Source organism: Cupressus sempervirens, chromosome 8 (genome assembly GCF_028749045.1).
Source record: "Cupressus sempervirens isolate cs-2001-9-10 chromosome 8, ASM2874904v1, whole genome shotgun sequence".
Classification (NCBI taxonomy): Eukaryota; Viridiplantae; Streptophyta; class Pinopsida; order Cupressales; family Cupressaceae; genus Cupressus; species Cupressus sempervirens.
The window spans coordinates 43,529,259-43,548,246 of record NC_143125.1 but is presented as its reverse complement, the minus strand read 5'-3'; the positions used below and the strand labels follow the sequence as shown (position 1 = coordinate 43,548,246).

At 34.5% G+C, this 18,988-nt stretch overlaps 1 protein-coding gene across 2 annotated transcripts; it reads left to right on the top strand.

Annotated features, from left to right (window-relative positions):
- The first annotated feature begins 13,356 nt into the window (after positions 1 to 13,356).
- On the top strand, positions 13,357 to 16,798 carry LOC149541503 (uncharacterized). Of its 2 annotated transcripts, XM_089796743.1 has the most exons (3): positions 13,436 to 13,827; positions 13,921 to 13,977; positions 14,073 to 16,798. In XM_089796743.1, the coding sequence occupies exon 3, from the start codon at positions 14,073 to 14,075 to the stop codon at positions 16,599 to 16,601; it is 2,529 nt and encodes an 842-aa protein (XP_089652869.1). In that variant the 5' UTR covers positions 13,436 to 13,827; positions 13,921 to 13,977; the 3' UTR covers positions 16,602 to 16,798. The 2 variants fall into 2 exon arrangements, with proteins under 2 accessions (XP_089652868.1, XP_089652869.1); XM_089796742.1 differs by having other exon boundaries at positions 13,357 to 13,827; positions 13,921 to 16,798.
- The last annotated feature ends 2,190 nt before the right edge of the window (positions 16,799 to 18,988 follow it).

Below are 18,988 nucleotides of genomic sequence, written 5' to 3'. Positions count from 1 at the left end.
TTCCATTCACAATAAACAACAAATTATCTATTGATAAGAACTATTAAGGAATGAAAACTAAAGCAAATGAAGTTTGAAGCATACCTTAAGTTTAGGTGAATTTATTACAACAAAACCCAATCTCATTTTAACATCCCTAGTATATGCATTTCAAGCCGATGATTTATTGTAATATCTCTCATAAGTTTCAAAGTGGGGTTTTGCTGAATATTAAGCCTTTTCACCACAAACTGAGCCTAAAGAGTTGTATTGTTCTCATGAGCCCTTTTCTCATTAGAAGGAATGAAATACTTAACACATGTTGAGACCAGTGATACTTGTGAACCAATATTTTCATAGGAAATTATATATGATGTTCCTAGTATTGTGATACCTACGAAAATGGAAAAATCATGAGTCCTAGTTTGTAGTAAAGAGAAAGCTGCAGGATACAGATGAATCTCATCCTTGTGCTTTGATGTAGGATGATCACCCTATTCAAGTTTGGCATGGGTAAGCATTATGAAGTGATGTGTGGATGCACCATTCTCATATCTAGTCAACATAGAAGGTAATGACTGTAGGCTAGGCAGAGTACCATGCTTTGTGTGATGGGCAGTAAAGTATCATTCTTCATGGCTAGGCAACAGAGAAGGTTACTTAAGCCAAATGTTAATCTATCTTATTCACAAAAGAAAATCAGTATTCATGAATAGAGAGGTTGTGAGTGGATGTGCAACAATAATAATACAAATATTATTTATTGGAACATAGAGTCATCATGTGAATGAAAGTTTCAATTCTAAGGATAAATGGGTTAAGGATAAGTTTCTAGCCTAGATGTCAACACCACAATTTCTCTATCTTCAAATGACTGATAGAAAATACATTAACAAAGAAGGTATACAGTGCCCTCAACTTTTGACCACATAAATCTAATACTAAAGCATATTAAGAAAGTGAAGCCCAAAATATTGAAGGGCATGGTAGAGGATTGCTTAGGTACATCATATAAATGAAATCCAACCACTTATATGGCACTCCTTCATAATTGCAAGAACATCAGATGTGAATGAGGATGGGGCAATTGGTAAACATAAAGCATGAGATAAGTAATTGAGTTTTTGACCAAAGTAAAACATAGAAGTTTAGAACATGATATTAAGATCCAATAATAATAACTTCTAAAGGACTGACAAGAACTAGATAAGCTACACTTCTAATGGTGATAAAATTATAATAATTAGTGAATCAGATTACCTCCTAAGTAGATCCCCTTGATGGATGTCAAGTGCTTCCATCAAGGCCGAGAGGGCCAAAGTTTCACTCTTGGGCTTAGATAGGATTTTTATGAAAAAATAAATTTCCATCTAAGTAGATCACCTTGATGGATTCCAAAGTGTTGTCGTCAAGGCCAAGAGGGCCAAAGTTTCACTCTTGGGCTTAGATCGGGAGAAGAATATTAAGATGGAAATCTAAGTAGACCACCTTGATGGAATGGTAGAATATTTCCATCAAGGCCAAGGGGGCCAAAGTTTCGCTCTTTGGCTTAGATTGGTCAAGTTAAGAAAATTTGACATCATGTCAACTTAATTCAGTTAAGAATTTGCCAAGTAGACCACCTCATTGGATGATTGATGTCTTCCATTAAGGCCAAGGGGGCCAAATTTTTTCTCTTGGGCTTGGTAGGATATTAATTTTGAACTAATTTATCATGATTCAACTTTTATTTGGAGCTATTATATACATGTACATGCTAATAATTGTTTGTGCTTGCAAGATCCATGATCAAAAAACATACTGGGGTAGTATATTTTATAAATAATTCCCTTTACTCTACTTCATTGTGAAAAATAAATTTAAAGACAATCAATAAAGAATGTATAATGTGTCTGCATCATGTATGCTTCGTGTCTTCATCTGTCTGCATCGTGTATACTTCATGTCATCATGCATTCATGTGACTACCTTGTGTTGCTTCGTGTTTTCATTCATTAAAGATGTATATCTGAAAGATCTTTTAAGTCTTTCATATGCAAATATTTTTTGTATCTATAAAGGAGTTTGGTTATGAAATGATTTTTCTTGAAGACAAGCAAATTTGAGAGGGGAGGAGTTTGATATCCCCCATTTTGACATATAAATTTAATAATAGATAAGTATTATACATAAAGTTTATAATATTAAAATAATCGATAATGTATAAAATTATTATAATTATACTAAGATACAAATATAAATTATATCATAATAATATAATTATAAATATCAACTATATATATATATATATGAATATTATTATATATCCATAAATAATTAGACATTTAAATACATGCTATAGATAATTAATATATATACATACATATATATATACTATTTAAGTACTATAGTATATGGCAATTATATTTTTGTTATATATTAAAATAATATTGTTATAAATAAATGATTTATATATAATATATAATCATATATAATTTAATAATATATAATATAGTTATCTTATTAAATATAATTAACATTATTGAAAGGACATGTCTCTATGAAATACCATCTATATATATATAGAATATCAACTTTTGAGAAAGATATCATATGGATTATTATGAAAACTTATAGAAATAAGAAGCAAAAAAGAAAATGCCCTAAATGGGACATTACATGAGTGCTCCAATTTTAACATGCAGGATAGAAATCAAGGAGGGTCATCCAGAGTGAACCTAGCCTAGGCTGACAAAGAATCTGAACAAGAAGTATCTGCAGATATGGGAGAAAGTTTCATAATGAGAAGGACAATGATTATTCCAGCCAAGGAGGATGTAGAGGAGAAAAGCATTGATGATTCATGGCTCAAAACCAACATATTTCAGACAAGGCATACCTTAGGGGGAAAGGTATGTCAAGTAATTATTGATGGAGGAAGTTGTGAGAATATGGTTTCTAAGGAAATGGTGGATAAACTAAATCTATGGTGTGAAAAGCACCCTTATCCTTATTGGATTGCATGGTTTAAAAAGGGAAGTGAAGTCATAGTAGACAAGAGGTGCCTTGTTAAATTTTCCATAGGAAAGGTCTACAAGGATGAGCTATGGTGTGATGTGATTCAGAAACAAGAACAAAGTCAAGCAATAGGCAAAGAAGAGAGAGGGAAAGCGAGGGAGTGAGGATATGTGTGTGGTGAAACTATATAGCTTGTGGATGTCAAATAGCCTTAGAGGCTGACCTTGACTCCCAATCTATAGGAAAAGTGTCTCAAATGACCTCCTTGAGGTTTTTGATCACTGCCCACTTACCTCTTGCCGGGCAACCATAACAAGAACTCGAGCCTGCTTAAGTTCTATCACTTGTGATCTAGTAAGATCCTTATCAAGATAAATCTTGGTATAGAGAGGGAAAAGCTTCCTCTTTGCCCTAAGAACCTAAAGGCGGTCAACAAGTGAGAGCAACCAGATAACAAGGGTGCTATCATGCCCAATCCAGGCATAGTCTAGTGTGATGTCAATGATATCTAATTGGTCCTTGAGAAAAGAGTAACCCATTGCAAGAGGCTCTGAAGACGAAGAAGAAGAAGGAAGAGGGAGACCATGAACTCACAAGTTGAGCTCATGGGTGAGCCTGACCCTTTCATCTAGTATCATAGTTTGGACTAGCTTCTCCAATCCAAGGAGAGAAGTGGAAGTGGGGATGGGGTTGCTACAAATAGATGCCCATGATTTCAATTGTTGTTCTATTTCAGTTTTCAAGGAGGATTGCTTGTTTTCGAGTTCAGACTGTTTCTTCTATAGTTGGTCAATATTAGACAATTGCAAATTGATCATTTGAAATTTGAGTTGAGTAATATTCATATTAGTTGTACTTAGCTTTGTCGGTACATCTAGGTTCTTTGCATATGACAATCAAGTTGACTCTTCAAATCAGTCAGTGTTTCTGAAAGTGTCTCATGTAGGGACTGCATAGTAACCCGAAGAGATTGATTCTCTACTTCAACCTTAATCAACCTATCATTGAGACTAAGAGAGAGTGAGGATGACAAAAGAGCTTTTTCTTTTAGGGCCTTGTGATCATTCTCCATTTTTGTCAAGTGAGCAACTATTTGTTGGAATGTGACTTGGTCAGATTTGGGATCCATAGTAGACGGATAAACTTGTACTCATACAAGAAATGCACCCTCTTTTGGATGTTGTTGTTACACAACTTTCAAATGGAAATCTGTTAAACAATTTGCAAATAACTCATAGACACTAATTACACAACTGGCAACTTTCAAAATGGGTTTTGCAATCTATCAAATTGTTGGCATGCAATTCATAGTCACCAATAAATAGTAGAGAGAACCAGAGAAAACCCCAACAAAAAACCCATGGCACCTACTAGGCCATGACATCCACAATACGACTCTCACATAGATAGCAACAGTCGAAGGAACACCTAAGAAAACACACAAGATGAGAGAAACAAACAATTTAGATTTGATCCGAGGCTAAGATCGGGTTTCCCTATCTCTACTCATGGCATTATGGCATCACGGCTCTTGGCCTCTTCAACAATGTTGTTAATCCATGCTTCTGAGTTCTATAAATGAAAGTGTTATTCTTTCTCTAGAAGAACTCACAACTCTCTCCTTCAAACATGACAACACAACAGTTTGTGGTCCTACACACAATTGACAACTCTAGAGGATTTTGGATCCATGGCAGGCACAACACAGGTACACTACAGGACAATAGGCACAAGCATGACATGACACGGCATGAGAAACACATGGACCCTAGCACCAAAGCCAAGCATGAGCACAAGCGGGAACCAATAGCTAGGGCATCACAACAACATTATTCATAATGGGGAAAAGAATACTTACACCTTCTAGAAGGATGGATCTAAGGTAGTCTTAAAAACTCTCAAGGGTGATGGAAAAATTGAAAGCATTCTATCTGAAAAGGAACTTGGCAAAGAGATGAAAGCATTAGGGTGTTGTTATGCATTAGTAGTACAAAAAGGGAAAGAGGAAGACTTGACTATACCACTAGAAGTAGTTGTAGTGTTGAAAGAATGTTCAAAAATTATTCTAGAGGAGCTACCTAGTGGGCTTCCCCCAAAATGAGATATCCAACACCATATTGATCTTATTCTAGGAGCAAGTCTTCCCAATCAAGTGACATACAGAATGAGTCCAACACAACATGCAGAACTGGACAAACAAGTGATTGAGCTCATACAAAAAGGCTTAGTACAGGAAAGCATGAGCCCATGTGTTATTCCAGCATTATTAACTCTAAAGAAAGATGGAACATAGAGAATGTGCACAAATAGTTGAGCCATCAATAGGATAACCATTAGGTATCATTTTCCTATCCCATGTTCCGATGCCATGATGGATGTTCTTGTTGGGGCAACATATTTCTCTAAGACTGGTCTACGAAGTTGGTACCATCAAATCCACATCCAAGAGGGGGATGAGTGGAAAACAACTTTCAAAACTAGGGATGGTTTGTATATATGGAAGGTTATGACATTTGATTTGTCCAATGTGCCTAGTACTTTTATGAGACTCATGAATACTATGTTACGTCCCTACATTAGTAAGTTTGTAGTAGTTTATTTTGATGATATACCAATTTTTAGTAAGGGAAGGGAAGAACATATGCAACACCTAAGGATCATATTGCGGGCACTGAGAAGAGAAAAGCTCTATGCTAAATTGAAGAAGTGTAGGTTCATGCAAGAAATTTTGGTTTTTTGGGGGTTTGTCATTTCTATAGATGGTGTCAAGATGGATCCAAAGAAAGTTCAGGCCATTCTTGAATGGCATAGTCCACATAGCATCACTGAGGTGAGAAGCTTTCATGGCTTGGCTACTTTCTACAAAAAGTTCATTTGTAATTTTAGCAGCATTGTAGCACCTGTGAGAGACTGCACTAAGGGTTGAAGTTACATGGACCAAAGAGGCTAAAGAGAGTTTCCAATACCTAAAGAAGAAGGTCACTAAAGCTCCAATACTAGCCCTACTAGATTTTGATAAAGTTTTTGAAGTGGATTGTGATGCCTCACATGTGGGCATTGGTGCTGTACTCAGCCAAGAAGGTAAGCCCATTGCCTTTTTTAGTGAAAAATTGAATGATGTGGGAAAGAAATATTCTACATATGATATAGAATTCCATGTAATTGTGCAAGCTTTGAGGAACTAGAAGCATTATCTAGTAGCCAAAGAGTTTGTGTAGTTTACAGGCCATATTGCTCTGAAATACTTGAACACACAAAAGAAATTGAATACTAGACATGCAAAGGGGGTCTCTTTCTTATAGGGGTTTACCTTTGTTCTGAAGCATAAATCAAGAAAATAGAATCAAGTTGTAGATGCCTTGAAAAGGCGAGTTGTTCTTTTGACCATCATGGAAACAAAGGTGGTTGGCTTCAATGCAATCAAAAGCTTATATGAATCTTATAGTGATTTTTGGGAAGTTGTTGATTAGTTAAAGAATCCAGTACCTAGGCATGTAGACACTATTCAAGGTGAGTATCTAATCCAAGATGGTTACTTGTTCAAGGGGAAGAAACTATGTGTTCTTTTAGGCTCAATGCAGGAAAATATTATTAGAGAATTTCATAGCAGTGGTATGGGTAGGCATTTTGGGAATGATAAAACAATAGCTTTGGTTTCAAATGAGTACTATTGGCCAAAGATGAAACGAGATATCACCAAGTTTGTGGAAAGGTGTCAAATTTGTCAAGTAGCCAAAGGGCACTCTCAAAACATCGAATTGTACATGTCATTACCAGTACCAATAGGACCATGGATAGACTTGAGTATGGATTTTGTATTGGGACTGCCACATACATAGCAAGGCAATGACTCTATCTTTGTAGTTGTGGATAGATTCTCAAAAATGGCTCATTTCACTGCTTGTAAGAAAACTAGTAATACTATTAGGGTGGCCAAGTTTGTTTTTCTAAAATAGTGAGATTGCATAGAGTTCCAAAAATGATCACCTCTTATCGAGATACTAATTTCTTGAGTCATTTCTGGAGGACCTTATGGAAGAAGATGGGAACAAAGTTACAGTTCAATAATGCTTACCATCCACAAACTGGTGGACAAATAGAAGTTTTCAATCATAGTTTGTGTAATTTGTTGCTATGTATTATTGGAGAGAAGCCCAAACAATGAGATTTGGCATTGCCCTAGGCTAAATTTTCTTATAATAGCTCAATGAATAGGTCAACTAGCAAGTCACCATTTTAGGTTGTTTATGGTCATAATCCTCAAACTATTCTAGATTTGGTGCAACTTCCCTTGGGTGACACAGTAAGTGATGATGGAGAAGCCTTTGTAGAGAAGCTCTACCAATTGTAGGAAGATGTGAGACAGAGGTTGTAGGATAGCAATGAGTAGTACAAAGCTTCGACATATGCTACTCAAAGGTATCAAGTTTTTAGTGCAGGTGATCTAGTGATGGTTTATCTCAAAAAGGAGAGGATTCCTACTGGGACTTATCATAAATTGAAATATAAGAAGATTGGTCCCTACAAGATTCTAAAGAAGATTAATGATAATTCTTATGAGGTAGAGCTCCCCAGTGGTCTTGATATATCTATAGTGTTTAATATTTCTAATTTATATATTTTCCATGGAGATGATGCCTCTGTTGAAAAGGTGGATGAGGTAGACTAGACACACACCATCCCCATCAAGAAAAGGGGAAAGGTTGCCTAGATTCTAGACAAGAAGACTATTTAGACTTGCCAAGGTGACTACAATAGATATCTCGTGCAGTGGGAAGGGTTGGCACTGATAGATAGCACTTGGATAACTAAATGGGATTTGCAAAAGCTAGATGAGCCTAAATGGAAGTAGTTTAAGGACTGGAACTTGCAGGAGCTTTGTTCTCTTCAAGTAGGGGATAATGATGTAGTGGCATATGAGGGTCAAAGATGTCAACTCAGATGTGGGTTTTGGTCAAAATTTACTTCCAAGGGTCCTAACTTTTGACTCAGATGTGGGTTTTGGCTGAAATTTTATAGGCAGTTGTGTGAGGAGGAGTTATTTGGATTGATGATGGATCTTGACTTGATAAGTGGCCATTTTGACATTTTCTTGGGAGCTTGAAATATTGTCTTGACCTTTGAAATTGGCTTTTCGTATTTTTTTCAATTTTTTTAGAAAGTCTTTTTTATAATAAATCCAAAATTAATTTTTTTATTTTGTCAATTAGTTGGCAATTCATCTTGCCTTAGTTGGGGGATTTTCTTGGGAAAAATGGGATTCGTAGGATGGGTTTTAAAAATTACCAAAAATGGGAAAAAAAAATTGCCCGAAAAGTTGCCACATATGGTAATTTTCAGAATTGTAATAAGTAGGTGTTTTTTTGTCAAGGTAGAGTAGAGTTGCAAAATTTTAATGAAGGATTATGGCATTCTAAAAACTTCTATGTTTTATCATTTTTTGATTTATTCTTTGAAGAGTTGAGGGTTACATCATCAGATATTATAATATTTTCATACACTTCCTTATGGGAGAATAAATTATCTAATTCCTACAGTACTGCCAGTGTAGGGACTGCACTCATCTCTATATGAATGGCTACCTACCAATGTAGGGTCTGGAGGCATCTCTATATGGATTGCTAAGATAGCCCAAATGAAATCTCATACTGGTAGTGTGAGAGGCTAGGCAATCCTTGTATGAATGGCTATTATGCTAGTGTGAGAGATTAGTAAAACCCCGTATGAATGGCTAGTGAGTAATAGATGGAATCTCGTAGTTCTAGTGCAAGAGCTAGGTTTGTGCAATCCTTGTATGAATGGATATCATGCCATTTCAAGAGATTAGTACAACCCCCTATGAATGGCTAGATGGGCAATAAATGTAATCTCATAGGGCTAGTGTAGGAGGTTAGATCCTCGTATAAATGGATTTCATGCTAGTGTGAGATACTATTACAACCTTGCATGAATGGATAGATGAGAATTAGAGAATAGCCAGAATATTCTGATGAAGTCAACATATGCAAATGTGATTAGCCTTAAATAAAGGATGTCCATCCAAGAATAATCTTAAAGGGTGGACCCAAGGAAGATGATGGAGCAGCTAAGTGTTAGAAAACCCAATCTATGGATGTCTTTAAATGTTGGAGTTAGGGTAAAGGGTAGAATATTATAGTTAGATTTGTTATTATTATGATTCTAACAATTATTTTGCAAGTTTTACTCAACACAAACTATCCCCAATAGTGGGAACATTACACTTTTGACTAGAGCGATTAAATAATTTCCAAAAAAATAATATTTTAGGAGCACACTTGAAACTATGTTATGTATTTACTCAAAAAATAGTCCCACTTTGTGTCCCCCCCCCCCCCCTCCTTTTGAGGGCCTTAAACTCCAAAATTTAACAAAAAAAATGGTAGTTTAGAAACTAGATTCAGAGGACTACAACCTTTGTTTTTATCATATCTTGAAATTTTAAGACTAACTATCTTCAATTTCTTGTCGAAGTACAGAAATTGTTGATTTGAAAAATAAATGACATCTTAATCCCCCTTTTTGGTCCCCCATCTTTGTGTACTTACCCAAGTATTGACAGAAATTTCGTAGCTTGGAATCTCAAAGTTTTAAAAAAAATTCCTTTCAAAAAGTTGTTTTCATTAAGTAAATATAAATTGGATTTGTTTGCATTGTTGTTTTGTCCAATGGCTAAAGTGTACTTCTCTAATTTTTTTTAGTCTATTTGGCCTTAGCTATAGAGGTTTTCCCAAAAAGGATTGTATCATTTGTGAATAAGGGGTGAGTTCTATAAAAGTTTGAGCTTGGGGTGGTGATTCCTATCCATTTTTCTTGATCATGGTCGAATTTAATAGACTTGATTAAATATTTTGTTAAAATGGTGAACAAGATTGGTTAGAGGAGGTCCCTTACCGAACTCCTTTTGAAGAATTGAAGAAGTTGGAACTAGTTTTCCATTTTCTAGAACTAAAAATGTAGCACCTAATATAGATTAATAAATACATTTTTAAAACTTTTGTACAAAGCCAAGTTTAATTAAAACATGTACCTTAAGTCAGGCATGTACATTGTTTTCCCCTTCTCTAAGTAGGCTCATAGCCCACTATGCCACCTTCATCTTCTTCTCCTTCCATGATTGATCTTTATACATTTCCCAAGTTTCACATTATTTAATATTTTAAGTTGTGATTTCCAAACCATTACACCCTTTCATAAGAGTTTCCATTAATATCATTTTATAAATGATATTCCTCTCCCTTTTAAAGGATTCATATACCTTTTATGTATTAGTCCCTCTTTTAATCTTAGGTTATTAATATCTTTTAGTTGTATCTCTCTTTTAATTCTAAAGGGACATTTCATAACTTTAGGGTCTCTTGGGGAAAATGTCAGATAATAATTTTTCAATTTCATTGCTTGTTGATGACATCTAGAACATGAGGAAAATCCTACGTAGTAGGTTTGATACTACCTTCATCTAGAGAGGTCCCCATGATTCTAGCCTTTTGAGTATGAATGGGCTCTTTTCAAATTCCATTAAGGGTACTTAGCTCTAGAACTCTAAAATGAACCAAGGTTACCCCATTCAATACAACCCCAAGAGTCATGAACAAAATGTTTTACAAGTCTTGTGAATACACAATGGTCAAATAGGAAAGGGTACAATTGTCTTTTAAAATAAAATAAAATTTTGACTTTTGGTACTTACTAGATATAATTGACCATTGAACCTAGGTCATTTACACAACTGTGTATTGAACCCAAACTATATTCTAAATAAAATATCAATTATTTAAAAGATGCATTATATTAAAAATTATTTAGAAAATGCATTATACATAAATAAACTAACGTAAATAAACCTAAAACAAAAGGGAATAGCTCAAGTTATGCATTTTTCTCCATCACACAAATAAATTCATTGGTTCATTAAACAAATAATTGGACATATTCCTACTTCCTTGGCTTTGCCCTAGTGTCACCAAAACTCATTTGTGGTGGTCTAACAAACTAGCCCCGATATTTTTCTTCATGGTCTAGTCACCCTCCCATTTCTTTAAATCTTGATTTTGCTTGCCATTGACATTTATAAGTTGTAGTTATTGTTGACTTTGATGGATGAGATTTTGAAAGGATCACTCTTTGTAATTCATTTCATTCTTGTGCATTAGAGTAAGATATTTTTTTAGATGCACACTTTTTCCCATTATAATGTTCAAAATAAGTTCCAAACAAACCAAAATAAGTAGCTAAAGTTAAAGAATTCTCCCATTAAAAATATAAACCCAAGTCACACAATTCTCCCATTAAAAATATAAACCCATAAGTCTCCATTATTAAACAAACAACTTCATTTTCCTACTTTGTCAAATTTCTATCACCAAAACTCATTTATGATGGTTTGACAAACATAACTCATTTATGATGGTTTGACAAACATGTACAAGTGTTTTTCTCTAGGTCCCATTTACCCTTCCATTTTAATAAATCTTGAATTCGCTTACCACTATCATTTATTACTAGTAGTTAATATTGACTTTTGTAAATGAGTTTTCATGTATCACTCCTTTGTAATTCATTTCATTTTTTCACATTTCTCATTACGAAGTTCAAAATAAGTCCAAAACAAACCAAATTAAATAACTCAATTTACCAACTATTTATATTATAAATAAAACCCACCCATCTCCACTATTAAACCTAATGAATAAACTAATGAAAATAAACCTAAAACAAAAGGGAATAGCTAAAGTCATGCATTTTTCTCCATTACAAATATAAAGTCACTGGTCTCCATTGAAAAATAATAATTGGACACGTTCCTACCTCCTCAACTTTGCCTGAGTGTTGCCAAAACTCATTTATCTTTTTCTTCATGTTCTAGTCCCCCTTCCATTTCTTTAAATCTTAAATTTTCTTGCCATTGACATTTATAAGTTGTAGTTGCAATTGACTTTGATAGATGAATTTTTAAAGCATTACCATAACTCTTTTATGATGATCTAACAAACATGTCCAAGTCTTTTTCTTTGAATCTCATTCACCCTCTCATTTCAATAAATCTTGAATTTGTTTACCACTATCATTTATTTCTTGTTGTCAATATTAACTTTTGTAAACGAATTTTTCATGTATCACATCTTTGTGATTCATTTCATTTTTGCACATTTATCATTGCAAAGTTCAAAATAAGTTCAAAACAAACCAAATTAAATAACTCAAATTACTAATTTTTTATATTAAGAGTTCTCCATTATTGACTGTTTTTTTTTTTTAAGAAATAAAAATATATAACTCGAGTTATGCATTGTTCCCATTCCCAATATAAACCCATGCCCATAGATCTACATTATGAAAAAGACATGGCCAAAACACATTTATGAGCAAAAATAGGGACTTTGCCTAAACATGGCCCAAACACATTTATGATGGTATGACAAACACGGCAGTCTTTTTTCCTTCGGTTCGCACCCACCCTCATTCCTGCACTTGACCATCTTTGTTAATGGCAGTCCGAAAGAGGTTCTTTCCTTTTGCTATCCGAGGCCTTTCTGATCAGTCAAACTGTGGTGGTTGGCATGTCACATCATGACTGAGTCGTGAAGAAATAAATATAAAATGATATCTTTGTCAATTATAAAGAAATTTAAGAAAAAAGTTAAAATGTCTATCTTTATCAATTATTTATTGAAAATGAAGACCATTCATCAAATGATACTCTTTATCAATTGTGTAAAATTATCCTCCACAAAATTATCAAAACATTTGATAATGTTAACGTTTTCAATGTTTGTGGAGGATATCCATGATGCTATATAATCTGATTAGGCATTTCTTGTTCTATTACCCACTGTGGCTCAGATCTTGAATGCACTTTCAGGTCTACTTTAGCTATTAAATTGTTGTTTTTTCAATCAGACCTTGAATGCACTTTCAGGTTTATTTTAGGTGTTAAATTGTTATTTTTTTCATATTATGTATATCTTATATTTTTTTAATAGAAACAACTATTTTACAAATGTTTCACATTAGATTTATTATTTTAATTTTAATACAATAATTTATTGTAAAAGTTGAATAAAACTTCCTGTTAGTTATGGTATTAATCTTTATATTCAGTTTTACCATCTTTTTCAGTATTAATTTGTTGTTTTTTTTTATTAAATTGTACATATTTTATTTGCATCAATATTTCTGTATACATTCTATGATCTATCATCAAGATGAGAGTTTGAATCACATTCTGCAATGTTGTCTCATCATGTGATCCACAATCAGGATGAGAGTTTGGATACATTCTATGATATTCTCTCATCCTAGATATCATTATAGAATGCAATCATAAATTATAGACAATTTAATCCAGAAATATAACAAGTTAATCATGATGAACTGCAAAAAGCTAACATCTTTTTATTATTTATAAATTTCAATGTGTTATTCTGAATTCGTGTGGTTGCAGGTGAAACCACTAGATTTTTAAGATGGAAAGATACCGGAGGGTGATATTTTTCACTAGTATCCTGACATGGTGTTTGATAATGGTTTGTGGCAACGTTGTGTGCTTAAGGGAGGAAAGAGATGCCCTTTTGGCTTTTAAGGATGAGCTGTTCCCTGCACTTGAACTTAGTTCGTGGAAAGGGCAAAATTGTTGCGAGTGGCATGGTGTGGAATGCAGCAGAGAGACATCCCACGTCATCAAACTCCACCTTTCCAACTATTCTCATCTATCAGTAGACAACTATGTAAATTACCAGACAAGTGGTAGGCTTTCTCCAGCTTTGTTTAAATTAAAGCATCTGGAGCATTTGGATTTGAGTTCCAATTACTTGAGCGGCGTTATACCCACTGGTAAGATACTTAAACAATGTGGCACCTTTTGTTTTCAAATTTAAGCTCTTTAGCTCATTGTAATGCAAAGTTTTCCTTGTGTTTGATATTCAGATCTTTTTGACCTCCAACGACTGAAGCATCTGGATCTGAGCTTCAATTATTTCCAAGGTAAGATTCTCGAAGGAATTGCCTCCTTACACAATTTGATTTACCTCAATTTGTCCTGTGCTGGTAGTGATCTGGAGGGTAGAATTCCATGGCAGATGGGAAATCTTTCCCACCTTCAAGTTGTAGATCTGTCAAGGTTGGTTATAACAGATTACGAAGAGCATGGGTATTTTTTTTATTACTGCGGACCTATGTACAGTTCGAGACTGCAGTGGACAGAGAATCTGCGGGGGTTGAGGCATCTATCACTTCAAGGGGTCGAACTGAATATGACGGGGGAGCAATTAGAAGCTCCACTTTCTCGGCTTTATAATCTCCACCAGCTCAACCTCAAACGTTGTAGACTGTCCGGTCGCATCCCCAATGCTTTACAGAACCTCACCTCCATCTCCAATCTCCAACTTGGTTGGAACTATTTTACTTCCAGGTTGCCCACATGGTTGGGAAATATGACTGCTTTAGTCTCCATTCAGTTTGATAAGTGCAAGCTAACAGGTCCATTCCCTCAAAGTCTTTCCAGTTTGCCTCATCTGAAAGAGCTTATGTTGGCTGACAACAAAATAACTGGAAATATAAGTCAAATTTTGTTATGTGATGCTTGGGCCAACCTTGCTAGATTCTCTCTGTGGTTTTCCAGTGGAAGCTTGCCGCCTTGCATTGGGAATCTTTCTGCTCTTCAATACCTTGATCTTAATGCCAACTCATTGAATGGACAAATTCCAGCTTCCATTGGTCTGCTTTCATCCTTGATTTATCTTAGGCTCTCCGATAATCTGCTGACAGGCAATGTGCCTTCTGAGTTAGGAATGATTTCCTCTTTGGAAGAGCTCTATCTAGATAATAATCAGCTTAACGGTACCATACCCACTTCTCTTGGACATCTGAGTCGGATTTCTAGAATCAATCTCTCTAACAACAGTTTAGAAGGCCACTTTTTTCTCCATTTATTTGATAATGCTAAGAGGCTTGTTGAGCTGCGTCTTTCGGACAACAAATTGACTGTTCATGCTGAGCCCACATGGATACCTCCAATGCAGTTTGAGAGATTGAAATTGGGTTCTTGTAATATTGGGGGTCTCATTCCTGCATTCCTTTCAACACAATTGAGTTTGTGGTTTTTGGATCTCTCCAACAATAGTCTTTATGGAAACATTCCAGATTGGCTTGGGGACCTTCCATCTTTGCGAGTTCTTTACATGTCAGACAATAACTTGCAAGGTGAACTTCCCTCCAGCTTTCATAAAAGCTACTATATGGGGATAGACTTGCATAATAATATGTTGATGGGTTCTCTTCCCATTCCTTCTGTGCCTGCATCAGATTTGGAACTATTGGACCTGTCCCAGAATAGATTCACCGGTGTCATCCCAGCTGAGATTGGCTCGCTTCTTCCCATGCTGGAGTTCTTGTCATACTCTCAAAACGATTTAGGAGGTGGTATCCCTAATTCCTTTGGTCTTCTGCAAAATCTTAAGGATTTGGATCTATCAGAAAATAACTTAAAAGGCAAAATACCATCAAGCATTACCAACTGCTCAGCTTTGACAAGATTGAATCTGGCAAACAATAATTTGAATGGAGAGATTCCATCACAGATAGGAAGTCTAAGCCAACTTGAAAAGCTTCATCTCAGTGATAACATGCTTGAGGGAAACTTGCCATCTGGTGTTCGAAACTGTCGGAAGTTGCAGATTTTGGATGTGGCAAGGAATTTCTTGTCCGGGACCATGTCTCTTTGGTTAGGACAGCTTTCCGAGTTGATGATACTCGTTATAAGGTCAAACAAATTTCATGGATGGATTCCACATGCATTAGGTAATCTTTCAAGTCTCCATGTTTTAGATATCTCCAAAAATAATTTGACTGGTTCCATCCCACCAGAGTTGGGGAAGCTGACAGCTATGATAAATGGAGAAGCGGGAGGATCAGGAGTCTTACATGGTCACTCCTATAATGGTCGTTCTTATTACTATAAGGAAGAGATCAAGCTGGTCAACAAAGCATTAAACCTGCTCTACACGGATTCTGTTCTCTTACTCATAACTGCCATCGATATTTCTTCAAATCAACTTTCAGGTGATATTCCTTCAGAGATTGGCAACCTGAAAAATTTACATGTCCTGAACTTGTCAGGTAATAGTCTTACAGGTGAGATTCCAGTGAGTTTTGTCTTGATAGAGCAATTAGAGTCGTTGGATATCTCAGATAATAAATTATATGGAAGAATCCCAAATCAGATGGTACAGCTTTCCTTTTTGAGTTTCTTCATTGTGTCAAACAACATGCTTTGTGGAAGAATTCCAACAGGGCGTCAGTTCTCCACATTCAATTCCACTTACTTTTCAGGGAACCCGGGTCTCTGTGGATTTCCAGTTGACAACAGATCATGTAGTTGTGACCACAACTCATCTGCAAGTATGATACCAGTTTTCTCGGATGAAGAGGAGGAAGAGGAAGAAAAAATTCCATGGTATTGGTATGTGAGTTGGATGGCAAGCTGCGCTGTTGGATTTTGGGGACTGTTTGGAGTTCTTGTCCTGAAAAAGGAATGGCGAAAAGCATATATTCAAGCCATAGATGGATATGTCATGGGTATAGTAGACAGATTGTCGCCAAGAAAATAATATTGTATTGTGAAAGGCGTTACTTGAGATATGCATTTCCTTATGCTGGATAGTCTCTGTAAATAATAACGTAGCGTAGAGAAGCATTTCTTGTAGTGTGTATTGTGAGATATGGATTATCAGGAACCAAATGATATTGTATTGTATTTCTTCTATTTCCTAGATTTTTTTAATACATTCACAATCTGATTCAATGATCCACTGTTTGGGAATTGTTTGCGAAGTTCTATTCTATGGATTGTGAAATTTGCATTCTATGTATGATCTGTGAAATTCGTTGATTTTTTCTGTATTATTCTATTTTCTTCATTTCATCGATTTTTTCCAGTGAATAATTAATTTAATGTTAATGGATCTTTGATTTATTAGTGAAGTTGATTAGTTTTAAATGAGTCTACTTGGGACCAAGTATTACTGAGTGTGAAGGCTCCGACACCATAAGGGATAAGACCGGAATTGTGTCCTAAACAGATTTTGGCAAAATCAGTCATTGTCTCTTAACCAAAGAAATTCTTAACCTCCAACAAAACAAAATTAATCAATTTAATATTAATATATGATAACATTTCTCATTGTCTGACATGTTACTTGCATGTAGATATAATTTATAGACTTCTAATTACCATTAGTTTCCAAACTAATTACAAGTTAAATATTTTATATTATATTATTGAAAATATGATATATTAAATAAGAAAGATTATGTATAAATTCACACTTTTCAAATATGATTTCTATTAGAATTCTATGACCGCCTTTTAAATAAATTTCTCTAAGAAAGATCAAAATATAACTTCAAGAGTTCTAAAAAAAAAAAGTAACAAACATAGAGAAAAATTGGATTGACCCACATGTCATAGTCAATTTAGAGCGAGTATAAATAGGGGACCCTTAATCCATTAGTATATATTGTAGTATTCATGTGATACAATTGATGATTGTTCACTTTTTTGTATACATGAGGTATTCCCATGACCTGGCCCAACGAACAATAGTTCATATATTAGATACATGTATGAGCTAGGGCGACACTAATGCCCACAATGAGATCAGCTACCAACAAAATGTCTCATCGATGATTGTTCACATTATTACTAAACAATTTTTTACCACTAATATCTTTTCTCTCCCATCCATAAATTTTGACCTTAAACCAATAAAGAAAAAGATATTTTGTCCTATAAGAATGTCATAATTGTAGTCCCACTTAACTTGTTATTCTATTTGCTTTAAAAGTAACAAACTGTCATAAAAATCTCAAATGACTAAGAAGGGTCACTAATAGATCAACTACTCAATTTAATAGGACAGAATTAACGCGTATAGAAAGATAAACCAAATTTTAAGTGGAAAATGATTTCTTTGTAAAAAGCTTCGAAAAGAATGGTTCTGTAGTGAAAGTAAGTATTAAGTGGCGAAAAAATTTAGAGAGGACATTTCTCTTCGAGACTAGTATTATATCCTCTACTAAGTTTTTTAACACTTAAAACATTGTGTTACTGTTATCTCTCGATGATTTTAGTTTGTTCTCCAATAAAAAATATCTATCTTTGTGATTATGGTATTTCAAGTATCTTAAGATGTTAGATCTCATAACATTCATGTCTAAGTCGCTATGATATATTTTTCTTCTTACAAAAGACAAATTCTAAATTTAAATTGTTTCAAAATCCATCATACCCCATGTTATTTCTCTGAATATATTGTTCTCATTCTGAATTCCTCATGTTTCACCTACTGTAACCACAAGCACTTTCCTTTCAAAATTCAATTGACAATAGAACTGCAAATCATTTCCTTTCCTTTGCTAATCATAACCTCGCTGGGTTCCCAAGGATGGACGTAGCCAATTTAGTTTTCTTAATATGGACGCTAACCCTGTTCATTATGCTAAATGTTTAAGACCGTACATAATTATTAACATCAATCTGTGAACTTCATAAGAACCATGCATATGTGCACTAATCATAGTACAATAAAAGTAGTAATTTCATTTCTGCATATATAATTAGCTTATATATACCTCTATATATATTACGCTGAGAGTAATTGTTCTCGAGGCGCCTATTTTTATTTTCATAAATCCCAACTTTGATTAAAATAACTTTGGGATTAAATAAAAATAGGCGCCTTGAGAACGATTACTCTGACGTAATATATATAGAGGTATATATAAGCTAGTAGCAGTTGTGGCGCAATAGGAAAAATATTTATTTTTTATTTTTTATTTTGATAAGGCTACTATAAAATTGTTAATTAATTTTTAACTAGAGTTGTATGAAGTTACTATAAAACTATGCTTCAAAATATTTTTTAAAATTTAATATAAGGAGTTTAATTTAGATAAAAAAATATATTTTATTTTTGGAATATTGTAATGTAAAATG

Coding starts and splice junctions, on each gene's coding strand:
- LOC149541503 (XM_089796742.1), top strand. CDS start 13,461: ATGGAAAGATACCGGAGGGTGATATTTTTCACTAGTATCCTGACATGG. Junction 13,828..13,920: donor GAGCGGCGTTATACCCACTG/GTAAGATACTTA, acceptor TTTGATATTCAG/ATCTTTTTGACCTCCAACGA.